This window comes from Hoplias malabaricus, chromosome 17 (assembly GCF_029633855.1).
Source record: "Hoplias malabaricus isolate fHopMal1 chromosome 17, fHopMal1.hap1, whole genome shotgun sequence".
NCBI classification, from domain to species: Eukaryota; Metazoa; Chordata; class Actinopteri; order Characiformes; family Erythrinidae; genus Hoplias; species Hoplias malabaricus.
The window spans coordinates 2,604,722-2,618,980 of NC_089816.1; the positions used below are offsets into that span (position 1 = coordinate 2,604,722).

The following is a 14,259-nucleotide window of genomic DNA, read 5'->3' on the forward strand; positions in this document are numbered from 1 at the left end:
TGACTCAGACCTTTATATAAAGAAGCCGCGGCGGGAAGGAAAAGATTCAGCCAATCAGAAACAGGTTAGGGCGTGACTAACGCCCACGTCAGCCAATCACAGTCAAGCCGTGCAAGGCCTTACATTTGAGATAATTTTGTCTTAAACGGTGTACTCAGTAAATCCAAATATAGCACGCCCCCACTTTAAGGTAAATATTGAAATAATATTGTACGTTTAGTAAGGAATTATTTGGTTTTGTATGTAGCCAAGTCAGATTTATAGAATATTCTAAATTTATACTCATGAGGATGTATTGTGGTGTGTTCTCCCTGTGTCTGCGTGGGTTTCCTCCGGGTGACTGTCTGTGAGGAGTGTGGTGTGTTCTCTCTGTGTCTGCGTGGGTTTCCTCCGGGTGACTGTCTGTGAGGAGTGTGGTGTGTTCTCTCCCTGTGTCTGCGTGGGTTTCCTCCGGGTGACTGTCTGTGAGGAGTGTGGTGTGTTCTCTCCCTGTGTCTGCGTGGGTTTCCTCCGGGTGACTGTCTGTGAGGAGTGTGGTGTGTTCTCTCTGTGTCTGCGTGGGTTTCCTCCGGGTGACTGTCTGTGAGGAGTGTGGTGTGTTCTCCCTGTGTCTGCGTGGGTTTCCTCCGGGTGACTGTCTGTGAGGAGTGTGGTGTGTTCTCTCTGTGTCTGCGTGGGTTTCCTCCGGGTGACTGTCTGTGAGGAGTGTGGTGTGTTCTCTCTGTGTCTGCGTGGGTTTCCTCCGGGTGACTGTCTGTGGGGAGTGTGGTGTGTTCTCCCTGTGTCTGCGTGGGTTTCCTCCGGGTGACTGTCTGTGAGGAGTGTGGTGTGTTCTCTCTGTGTCTGCGTGGGTTTCCTCCGGGTGACTGTCTGTGAGGAGTGTGGTGTGTTCTCTCTGTGTCTGCGTGGGTTTCCTCCGGGTGACTGTCTGTGGGGAGTGTGGTGTGTTCTCCCTGTGTCTGCGTGGGTTTCCTCCGGGTGACTGTCTGTGAGGAGTGTGGTGTGTTCTCTCTGTGTCTGCGTGGGTTTCCTCCGGGTGACTGTCTGTGAGGAGTGTGGTGTGTTCTCTCTGTGTCTGCGTGGGTTTCCTCCGGGTGACTGTCTGTGAGGAGTGTGGTGTGTTCTCTCTGTGTCTGCGTGGGTTTCTTCCGGGTGACTGTCTGTGAGGAGTGTGGTGTGTTCTCTCCCTGTGTCTGCGTGGGTTTCCTCCGGGTGACTGTCTGTGAGGAGTGTGGTGTGTTCTCCCTGTGTCTGCGTGGGTTTCCTCCGGGTGACTGTCTGTGAGGAGTGTGGTGTGTTCTCCCTGTGTCTGCGTGGGTTTCCTCCGGGTGACTGTCTGTGAGGAGTGTGGTGTGTTCTCTCTGTGTCTGCGTGGGTTTCCTCCGGGTGACTGTCTGTGGGGAGTGTGGTGTGTTCTCCCTGTGTCTGCGTGGGTTTCCTCCGGGTGACTGTCTGTGAGGAGTGTGGTGTGTTCTCTCTGTGTCTGCGTGGGTTTCCTCCGGGTGACTGTCTGTGAGGAGTGTGGTGTGTTCTCTCTGTGTCTGCGTGGGTTTCCTCCGGGTGACTGTCTGTGGGGAGTGTGGTGTGTTGTCCCTGTGTCTGCGTGGGTTTCCTCCGGGTGACTGTCTGTGAGGAGTGTGGTGTGTTCTCCCTGTGTCTGTGTGGGTTTCCTCCGGGTGACTGTCTGTGAGGAGTGTGGTGTGTTCTCTCCCTGTGTCTGCGTGGGTTTCCTCCGGGTGACTAAATATGTGCTCAAGGCTTTAATTGGCAACCAGACGACATGTCTTTCATTCATTTAATATTGAGTAGAAGTCAAGGTACACATTAAGATTTGAAAACTTCCTTTAAAACTATTCCCGAGACAGTTTAGCTTTCCGTTGTATTTATCCAGCATGGGTTTGTGTAGGTGACTGAGGGCCCAGTGGCTATTCCTATGGAGTGATTTAGGGGCAAAGCGCTTATTTAAGTTCCAACATATGAATACAACTAGACGTACCTCTAGAAATGTCTCGTAACTAGTAACTGACCTGAAATAACCAGTTGAGGTTCAACAGTCCATGCCGGAAACAGTGCACTATATAGTTGTAGAACCTAGAATAAACCAGTCAGACTTTAGGGAGCAGGGAGCCGTTTGAGGAAGCCTGTTTTCTACTGCGGAACTACATATGGTTCAATGCTGCCACCTGCTGGAAACAGGTCTGAGCAACTTGTTGCTTCCAAAAAAAAAAAAATTTAATAAAAAACACAGTACACGGGCCTGGATGATTCTCTTTAAACGTGATTCAAACGTTTGTATTAAATACTTGTAGTCAGTGAACTGAGCTATTTTAAGGTGGTCCCATTACAGACATTCAGTTGTGCAGTCAGTTTACAGAACCTCCACTCAATACATTTGGGCTGAGTGTGCCACAGTTAATGTTCCAACACCAGTACACGAACCCACTAAGGCCAAAAATCCTCATAGGAATGTTCCAAAATCTACTGTAAATCCTTCTCAGGAGGGAGCGAGCTTTAATTTCAGCAAAAGGGGAACATACCATTGTTCTTTAATTTATACACGTACACACAAACACACACACTTTAATACTCTTCATTTCAAAAGACACTCTGGATGATCAGACTTTGGAAGTGTCCATCAATTACAAAAGTACACTCTCAGGTTTAGTTTTGAAGATTTTTGCTCTTGAAAGTAATGTAAAACTTAATAATATTTCCACGTCCCAGTTTTCTCTAAAACAGATTTACACACAACTCAATAAAATAAGTTACATATGTTTATTTTTTTTCAAGTATTTTAAATGCAGTTTCACAACTGAACAAAAACTATTAACACTGAAACAAAGAAAAACATGTACGCTACAAAGTAAGCATGCTTTAAAGTTTAACTCATCTTTCAGACATTTATGATCTTGAAATATAGTGATAGATTCAGTCTCTAATTCCGGGGAGGGATTTGCAGATGACAGGACAAATGCCACCGTGAGTGAGTATAATTTACTAGAATTTATTTTTTCTAGCCCTGGTTTACACAAAAAAATAGAAAACTAAATGAAGTCTTCCCTGGCGTGTTCATCTTCGTTATGAAGTACAGTGAGTGTGCATTACTGTAATACTGTTGTAAATCTACACAATAAAAGCCATGGATGTATTTATTATACACCCAGTCTCATTTCAATTCACAAAGACATTATTTACAGCATTTTCTTACAAAATAAGTGGATCTGTGTTTAGTAAATGCTGAGCACTGAAAGCAGCTTAGACTTAATATGGCATTATTAGTATCTGAAATAAGGCTGGGGGCATAAACGCCACGTCATATTAACAATTACAGTTGGCTGGAATTATTATTTCAACATAAAGGTCGATCTGTAATAGAGAACACTGAGGAAAACAGTACAGATTTAGCAGTTATTAATACCTATAAATGAAGTCAGATACACCATCAGTTAGATCAGAAAATATACACAGATGGTTAAACTTGAACATGCTACAATCCTCTGAAATTCTACTTCTTAAAGTCCATTAACACGCCACAAAACACACAATGGTATCATGATGAACAATTGGAAAAAAAAAAAGGTCCGATCCATTATCTATGAAAATACTTCTCCCCCTTCCTCTCTTCTACTTGCCAGCGACTCACGCTATTCTCAATTTAAAAAAGCAGCTAAAATGAAATGAATGCATTAAAGTGACACATGATCACGTACACGCACAACATACTAAAAGTATACGATTTCCCTTTGTTTTAGACGTTTTCTGGGGTGACTTCAAATCGCCGTCCTATGAAAACACACAAGAAAGAAAACAGCAAGTTAAAGACAACAAAGATATAATAAATGTGACAATATTCAATGTGTGCATGCTTTTATTTTTTAATTTCACACTGTGGCCACATTCTCTCATTTAATGACATGTCTATATTATTTCACTATCTCAATGTGTTCCCATAATTTTAACATTATAACATTCTTCCTTTCTTTAAATTGAGTGCATATCTGTGTTTAAATAGAAAAATCACTTAAACTGAGAGCAAATCAATTAAAGATTAACAAACATTACAAAAAAAGAGAGAAATTTTTGAAACAATTAAGAAACTACTGCCACTAAAGTTTACACAATTAGAACATTTTCTAGATGCTTTAAAAATGACAAAAATTCGAATTAGCACATCTTTTAGTTATACACAGACCACAAACAGACACACACACACACACACACACACACACACACACACACACACACACACACCACATACAGACACACACACACCACATACAGACACACACACAGAGATACATACCAGAGGCTCCTACACCATTTCATATTGGTTGTTGGTGATATAGCGAGACAAGCAGCATGCCAAGAAAACTCCAATAAGCTGGGAAGAGAATCAACAGATAGCCGACATGAATAAAGCAGAGGCTCAACCATAATAAGTGTTCATAGAGAACAAGTGTGTATAAAATGGATGCTCTAGGGCCCAGTGTGGGCTGAAGGATATATTTATGCTGCTCCATTCCATACCCTTGGTGTGAGTTAGAGTGGTGTCTGTAACACAGAACTAATCATCCAATATTTGTACCTGAACTCTCAAGTGTTTATGTGGCTGAATGCGTTCAAATCCTCACAGCAATGTTCCAGTACCTAATGTAAAGCCTTTCTAGACAGCAGTATTCCGTTTTAACAAAAATAAATTATTACCTGGAAGAATGCAATTCCGAACGATATCCCAGCAATGATTTCCAGATTACCCTCCAACACGGTCGTCACCATGGAGAAACATCCCTGAAAAACGAAGTAAAGTCACTTTTAACATAGTGGAAGCATATTTTCCTTTTCACACTATGGAGTGGTTAATAAATAATTACATACAACACCTTGTAACATACAATGTATACATTTGTAATCTTTGGTATAATTTTAAACAATAATAATATTCATTCATTCATTATCTGTAACCCTTATCCAATTCAGGGTTGCGGTGGGTCCAGAGCCTACCTGGAATCATTGGGCGCAAGGCAGGAATACACCCTGGAGGGGGCGCCAGTCCTTCACAGGGCAACACACACACACACACTCACACATTCACTCACACACTCACACCTACGGACACTTTAGAGTCACCAATCCACCTACCAACGTGTGTTTTTAGACCGTGGGAGGAAACCGGAGCACCTGGAGGAAACCCACGCAGACACAGGGAGAACACACCACACTCCTCACAGACAGTCACCCGGAGGAAACCCACACAGACACAGAGAGAACACACCACACTCCTCACAGACAGTCACCCTGAGGAAACCCACGCAGACACAGGGAGAACACACCACACTCCTCACAGACAGTCACCCGGAGGAAACCCACGCAGACACAGGGAGAACACACCACACTCCTCACAGATAGTCACCCGGAGGAAACCCACACAGACACAGGGAGAACACACCACATTCCTCACAGACAGTCACCCAGAGGAAACCCACGCAGACACAGGGAGAACAAACCACACTCCTCACAGACAGTCACCCGGAGCGGGAATCGAACCCACAACCTCCAGGTCCCTGGAGCTGTGTGACTGCGACACTACCTGCTGCACCACCGTGCCGCACGTATAATAATAAATTATGGAAAAAGTAACAGTATTAATTTGAACCACAGAGAGGAGGCTGTAATATTACCTGTTTAAAAGCCACAGTTTTAGCCAAGGTGATGTTTCTGCGGTACTCAGTGGTGCAGTTATTCAGAGTAATACAGCAGCTCTCAGGAATGCCATGCTGTTTGAAGTAAGCTGTGTCTTCCCAGCTTGAGAGGTTATGCACACCACAGCACTTCAGCTAAATAAAACAGAAGTACACCAATAAAGACCGGTTAAATGATCGCTGCTGAAAACTATTGTAGATGGGGCCGTTTGTGCTTCATTGTCTGTCTCAACAACCGTCTCAATAAAGTTTAACACAAACCGCAGGACACCAAAGTTCAGTGAAAATCAATACATTTTAATTGACATTAAAAACTCATCAGCAGGCCAATAGTTATGAAAAATCATCAGAAACTGCACCTTTGACTCAGTTTAGGTGTCAGATTTGAGGATGCTGATTGGCCAAACTGTTATTGCTATCTGTGTATTATGTCTCAGCAACAGTTAGCAATTGGCTGTGCTGCTGCCACTGCTGGGCAAGAAAGGCCACCCAGTACAGCAGCACAACCAATAGAAACACTGACCAAAAACTATGTAAATGAAAAGGTGGGCGGCCATTTCTCAGTATAAATTAATACATTACACATTATTTTATATTTAATTCCCACCAGGCAAGGCAACACCCTCGTGTCCTATATTGGCCACCCATGGCTGGATAAGATAACAGTACATAATAAAGTAAACATAGATGCTATAAAACTGGTGTTAATAAAAGGAAAGTTCCCCAAAGGAAATATACATGGACATTTAAGGCCTTTAGCAGACACTCTCTTAACAAGTGCAACTTACTGTTTAAGGATATATCCTTAATTAGCTTGTATAGATCTAAAACAGATGCTGTCAAATACAAGTAAGCATGGATACCTAGATACCCAACGGTCAAACAAGACAAATACAATCACTATTTAAATAATATTGTCTCTCATATATCCTTAGGATTTAATAAGAGGAAGTTTGTGCCCCTACTTGCATTTTGCATTTAGAGTACTTAACGTACCTGACCTCACGAATGCTTACGTTACATATTTAAATCTAAAGCCTATCCAGGAGAGTAGATCTGGGCAAAAAAACCTATTACTTTCACAGGCTGAGCAGAACATAGTGCTTTTGTAAACCAGGGTGAATCAACTGTGATTCCTAATGATGTTTTGGTTGTGTAAAATACAAAAGAAACTTAAATCTACACTAAATCATGTTAAATCATGTTTACGTTTCTCTGGATGGTATCCACTGCTCTGCTTCTGATGTCAGTAGAGTTGTAGTTTTTTTCAGCGTTCAGGTAAGCATCTTTAAGTTCAGCTTTGATCTAATGGAAAAAAGATACAATTAGAGATGTGTCACAGATGTAAAAATGTATACATAAACTAAAATAATCACCCCATGTCTTAAATAGCAACCAAAACACTACATCTCATCTCAAACAGTGAATTTTAAATAAAATATTTATTACAAATCATGGTAAAATATATAGAATAGAAAAAAATAAAAAACACAGGGTTATGTTTAGTCATGTTTTATTCAGGTTAAAAAGGATCAAATACTGATTTTAAAAAGCACTTCATTCCCTTAACACTAATCACTGAACTGTGGATTTAGGGCCAATATCTGTGATGCAAAGAACATGGACAGATTTATTAAAGCAGATACACACACACACACACACATATATAACTTTCAGCAGATATTTGGTGTGTGTGCATGTACTTGCACGAGAGACAGAAAAACAGAGAGAGAGAGACAGAAACAGAGAGAGAGACAGAAAGACAGACACACAGAGAGAGAGAGAGACAGAGAGAGACAAAGACAGAGAGAGAGAGCGACAGAGAGAGAGATACAGAAAGTCAGAAAGAGACAGAAAGACAGAGAGAGACAGGAAGACAGAGAGAGACAGGAAGACAGAGAGAGAGGCAGAAAGAGAGAGAGAGAAACAGAAAGACACAGAGAGAGAGACAGAGAGACGGAGAGAGAGAATTTAAGAAAAAAATGAGAGCACGTTAAGAGATTTAATCCATATTTTAGCATAAAGACAATGCAATCTACAGCTATCTACACTGTCAGAAAACCTGTCTCTGTGGTGGTACTCTCCAGGGGACATATTTGTACCTTTAAATAGGGAACACAATTCTACCTTCATTTATTATAATTGTAGATTTTAAAATTGTGTTGATTTCATACGCCCCGTTTCATCTCCAGGACTTTTATTATTTTTTTCCAGAGAAGAGAATGTAATGTACATTTAAGGAACAAAACCTTTAAACACTGCTGTACCTTTAACATTTACACAGTTTGTACCTTCAGTGATCAATAATGTACCTCTCCCGGACCTTTTTTCTGAGTGTACCTACTAATCCTATATATCCTAATAAAACCGCTAATACACACACACAGTAATTCTATTATAACCTCGTTTCTAGACTTACTGTCCATTTTCTCAGCTCCACTGAAAATAAAGGAGCACCTGTTACCCTGCAAATTTGTTAGCACTTTTCATGCGGTTCCTCAAAGATCAGGACCACCACAGAGCAGGTAATATCTGGGTGCTGCATCATTCTCTGCAATGCAGTGACACTAACATTTTGGTGGTGGTGAGTTAGTCAATAGTGGATCAGACACAACAGTTACTGCTGGAGGTTTTTAAACCCCTCAGTTTCACTGCCCCACTGAGAATAGTCAACCAAACACATATATTCTGCCAAAATCTCATTTTCAACATTTGTGCTCAGCATTCTGGTTTTCTCAACACTCTTTATGTCTATTTTACCCCATTTAACCCTTTCTGTGCACTCACATCTAAACATGGGTCCAGCAGTGTGATTTAAGAGACAAGGAAAATTCAAGTTTCAGCACTTGATGTAAGAAGCAGAGCAAAGCAAGAACAGCTGGTTTTGTCCCATGTTTTCTATCATTTTACACCACGCTGACTTTTTTCAGTTTGTGGGTTGGTACAACAGATACCAAAATTAATGAGCAAACACACTGAAAATGTTATTTTTTTTCATAATATGTTTCCTTAAAAGAAAACCAGATTTCACAGAGCAAAGGTTTATATAAATTAATAGACAAAAATATACTACCTCATGTCTGAAAACAAAGCCTGAAATGCCTGCCACGAGTTCAGCCAAAAACACCAGTGTCAGGAACATTGCATACTGCAAAACAGAAGCAATCAAAGGAGACAAAACGTTTACATCAGAAAATATTTCAGACACATTGTGCATGCTGTACGGCAAACAATATTTCACTCTTTACACATTCCTTTTGACTCCTTTCAATTTGATCACTTAAATCTGCATTTTGGTCTTTTTCATTTACTTCTTACTATGGTCCCCACCCAGTAACATTTTAATTTGATCTCAAATTAGTCTTTGCACTTTATCTATTCTTTGTATAACGTGGTATAAATTTGTGCACACAAAATAAACACTGGTATATGTAACAATTTTGAAGAAATAACATGTTTTAACTCATAGTTAAATATCTCAGATTCTCATATTAAATTTTGGACTGACCAGCTTCAGCATCCACGGGCTGCCACGGCAAGTAGCAAAACAACCAAACAGGCCAAAGATGACGATGATAGCTCCAGTGCCAATGAGGACATATGGTGCATTTGTGCTGGTGTCTGATGCCAGAGAAAGATAGGACTCCAGACTAACTTTTCCCCAAACACCAACAGCCAATAGGATTACACCTGTGAACTGAGAAATAGCGAAAAACATTCAAGAGAGACATCTTTTTCTTGTGTGTTCATGGCAAGGTCAATGGTTGAGGCGTACGTGTCATTCTTGCATACGCTGTAATTACTCCACTACGGCGATACACTCGGTTTTCATATTTTTACAAAATTCACAAGGAAAGTTTAAGTAGCAAGTGTCAAATCATTGGCCTGAATGACTCAGTCTAACAACATGGCAGGACTTGTTTTATCCCTCCTTATCAATCTGACTCACTGCAGAGAGCAATAAATAGAAGAGAACTGTATGGATTTTGAACCTATTAACTGTCTGTTACTTTATTAGTATGAACATCTTTGCAGTTCCTCCAAGTATAAAAAAGGACATTAACTGACAAAAACCTTACACTCTTGGGAAAAATAGCTATTCAAACAAGCAGTAATGGAATTGTCTTTTACCATCTCCATTTCCAGAAAAGTTGGGACATGGTTATTATGAGTTAGTACTAAACTCACCACTTGTGCCTTTCAAAAACTACATGTTAAATGTTTAATACAAGACTGTAACATTAAGGCTTTCACCATCCACTGTAAAAAGACTTTGTATTGTAGATAAATTGAGTTTAGAGCAACACTTGAATGTGTATGGCCTTTGAGCCCTCAGATGGCACTGATGGATAGCTCACCAACTCTATATGAAAAGGCTAATGAGTCCTCTTTGCTCATGTGCTGTCAACAGAGAAGCCCATGTTTGTTTGTTTTTTTATTATGAAAAATAGACATTTTTCATTCCATATTAATGACGAATTGGAAACATATGCTGCTGTTTTTTGCGAGGTCTCATTTTGCATGTGCTACAAAACTTGGCTTCATAGACACAGTATGTATGTGCTTGACTATCCACCTGCAGTCCAAGTCTGTCTCTTATTGAAAATGTAAGGCACATCATGACCCCTGAGCAACAGAAATCTTGTATAAATGATAAAATGGACAAAAATTCCATTTGACAAACATTGACAATTTGTATCTTCAATTTCCAAATAATTTAAAAGTACAATTAAAAGAAAAGCTGTGGCCCAATAGAAAAATAGGAAATGACCCTCTGAAATGACTCGTTCTCAATATTATTATTGCAGGATTAGTAAAAGAAAAAACTAATAATGAAAGGTACACGGACAACTGATAAACATGCCTCTGTCCCAAATATTTTGGAGTGTGTTGCAGGCAGCAATTTTTAAATATGTTTATATTAAACAAATAGAATTATGTTTGCCATTGAAAACATTGCAAACGACTTTATACTGCTGTATGATTTAAAAAAAGGTTCAAGTGAATTAACAAACTGCAGATATCAGTTCTTACAGCAGTTTAAAAAAAAAGATTTGTATTTGAACCCATTTTGATGCCATGGAGAATCATTATTTTTAAAAGGTTATTTAAAAGAAAGGCTTTCCATTATAGAGAAGGATCATATATGAATTTATAATGTTTTTCTGATGGTGCAGGTTTTTAGATAATCACTTTAAAATGTTCTTTAAATAATTGTCTCTATACATCACTGTACTGTACAAATCCACTGCTTCGCAACGGGAAACCCTTTTAAAGAGAGTTATAGAAGAACTTTATTCAACAGGTTTCAATCAATAAAAGAGCCATTTTTTCATTTTTCATTTAATGTTCTTTAAGATTGTGGTGGTTCGGTGTATTTGTGCTTAAAGAACCAATCAAATAAACATTTATAAACAAACCTGGAAAAACCCACTTAAGTAGAATAGCGTTAACGGTAACTTAGAGAAACCCGTTGTGTTTTGTCATCAACTTCACTCACTTTGTAAAGCAAACAAGTCACAAACTGCAAAGGTTTACAACTACACGGCGATTTTTATAAATCTGGAAGACACTTTTGTCGACAAAACACCTATTCTGCGACTATAAAAGGACGAAAACAAAGAGGGAACAAAATAATTAAACTTGGAAAAATGTACAGCTGTTATCCAGTTAAACATCAACCACAAAAGCCGCAAAAGGGCATCTATTTCTTCACAAGCTGCGATGATGATCGAGCGTACGAGCTGTAAATAAACAGTTTAAACTGCTCTACATTTCCTTCACGTATTTAAACTAAATACAGAAAATCCCTCAAACAGCTGTTGTTCCACGTCTCATTGTTTTCCTCGCAGGGCTCGCTAATCTGAGCTAACGCTAACTCAGCTAGCGAAGTGTTGAATTCACACAAATCTGCACTTTCCACCTCTGAATTAACCAAAAACCACGAAACTCACCCAAAATATGAGACTGTACGATATGAGAAAAGTCTTGAGACATGTTATAACTGGTTTAGTCTGCAGTCTTCTGGACGGAGGAGACATGGTTCCGCTGTTTGTTGGAGGCTGATTTCTCTCAGAGAAGAAAACTTCTGGATTTTTTTTTTCCTGGTGAACTTTTTTTCTGGGAGGAGGAAATGTCGTAGTTACGGAGACCCCCGAGGGGCCAAGAAAAAAAAAAATCCCAAACTATCCATACAAATGACAAATATAGATTTATAGTGAATTATAATTTGACCAGTAGGTTTTTCTGAATTCCTTCTTAATTTAATTTAATTTGATGAAATGTATAACTCTGAACGTGGCATTTTTAGTAAAATTGTTTCAAAAAGGTAGTGATATTATTTTAGAGATATTAATGATTAATTTGATGAATAATGATAAGGAATTGGGTGAATGATTAATATATTATTTATTATGATTGATGATTATGATGATGATGATGATTGTTATTATTATTATTATTAATATTGATTCCATGTATAGTTATATTTCTTTTAAAGTAAGTAGTAATCAAAGGTTTCTAAAATCTCGTCTTGGACTTTTGTATCTCTCGTTATAGGATTCAGGTCTGGACTCTGTCTGGGCGACTCAAAAATGCTGATATTGTTTTCTGTTAACATTATCATGACTCCTTTGTCTGTATGTTTTGGTTTGTTTTCTTTTCGGAAGGTCCAGTGCTGAACAAGGCCAAGTTTTTCTGCACACTGCCCGATGATGTCTGCCGGTGGTGTCGTACTCTTACTGTAGGGGTGGTGTTTTTGGGGCTGAAGGCTTCTTTTTTCCTTAATCAAACAAAGCCATTTCATGTGTAGAGACAACACGTTTTCATCACATCTGACAACAAAAGTGTTGAACAAAAGCATTGTTTTGCTTTCTGAGCATTCATTCATTAATTTTTTGCCTGTAAGCGCTTATCCAGTTCAGGGTTGCGCTGAGTCCAGAGCCTACCTGGAATCATTGGGCGCAAGGCAGGAATACACCCTGGAGGAGGCGCAAGGCCTTCACAGGGCAACACACACACACTCACTCACTCACACACTCACACCTACGGACACTTTTGAGTCTCCAATCCACCTACCAAACAACCTGTGTTTTTGGACTGTGGTAGGAAACCTGAGCACCTGGAGGAAACCCACGCAGACACAGGGAGAACACACCACACTCCTCACAGACAGTCACCCGGAGGAAACCCACGCAGACACAGAGAGAACACACCACACTCCTCACAGACAGTCACCTGGAGGAAACCCACGCAGACACAGAGAGAACACACCACACTCCTCACAGACAGTCACCCGGAGGAAACCCACGCAGACACGGGGAGAACACACCACACTCCTCACAGACAGTCACCCGGAGGAAACCCACGCAGACAAGGGGAGAACACACCACACTCCTCACAGACAGTCACCCGGAGGAAACCCACGCAGACACGGGGAGAACACACCACACTTCTCACAGACAGTCACCCGGAGGAAACCCACGCAGACACGGGGAGAACACACCACACTCCTCACAGACAGTCACCCGGAGGAAACCCACGCAGACACAGAGAGAACACACCACACTCCTCACAGACAGTCACCCGGAGGAAACCCACGCGGACACAGGGAGAACACACCACACTCCTCACAGACAGTCACCCGGAGGAAACCCACGCAGACACAGAGAGAACACACCACACTCCTCACAGACAGTCACCCGGAGGAAACCCACGCGGACACAGGGAGAACACACCACACTCCTCACAGACAGTCACCCGGAGGAAACCCACGCAGACACAGGGAGAACACACCACACTCCTCACAGACAGTCACCCGGAGGAAACCCACGCAGACACAGAGAGAACACACCACACTCCTCACAGACAGTCACCCGGAGGAAACCCACGCAGACACAGAGAGAACACACCACACTCCTCACAGACAGTCACCCGGAGGAAACCCACGCAGACAAGGGGAGAACACACCACACTCCTCACAGACAGTCACCCGGAGGAAACCCACGCAGACACGGGGAGAACACACCACACTCCTCACAGACAGTCACCCGGAGGAAACCCACGCAGACACGGGGAGAACACACCACACTCCTCACAGACAGTCACCCGGAGGAAACCCACGCAGACACGGGGAGAACACACCACACTCCTCACAGACAGTCACCCGGAGGAAACCCACGCAGACACGGGGAGAACACACCACACTCCTCACAGACAGTCACCCGGAGGAAACCCACGCAGACACGGGGAGAACACACCACACTCCTCACAGACAGTCACCCGGAGGAAACCCACGCAGACACGGGGAGAACACACCACACTCCTCACAGACAGTCACCCGGAGGAAACCCACGCAGACAAGGGGAGAACACACCACACTCCTCACAGACAGTCACCCGGAGGAAACCCACGCAGACACGGGGAGAACACACCACACTCCTCACAGACAGTCACCCGGAGGAAACCCACGCAGACAAGGGGAGAACACACCACACTCCTCACAGACAGTCACCCGGAGGAAACCCACGCAGACACGGGGAGAACACACCACACTCCTCAC

General features: G+C 41.7%; 1 protein-coding gene across 1 annotated transcript; it reads right to left on the reverse strand.

Annotated features, from left to right (window-relative positions):
• Positions 1 to 2,768: 2,768 nt before the first annotated feature.
• Positions 2,769 to 11,829, reverse strand: tspan6 (tetraspanin 6). Its single transcript, XM_066649248.1, has 8 exons — positions 11,654 to 11,829; positions 9,208 to 9,396; positions 8,773 to 8,847; positions 6,909 to 7,004; positions 5,679 to 5,834; positions 4,705 to 4,788; positions 4,304 to 4,381; positions 2,769 to 3,783 (listed from the first exon to the last, which is right to left on the reverse strand). The coding sequence occupies exons 1-7, from the start codon at positions 11,738 to 11,740 to the stop codon at positions 4,313 to 4,315; spliced, it is 756 nt and encodes a 251-aa protein (XP_066505345.1). The 5' UTR covers positions 11,741 to 11,829; the 3' UTR covers positions 2,769 to 3,783; positions 4,304 to 4,312.
• Positions 11,830 to 14,259: the final 2,430 nt, after the last annotated feature.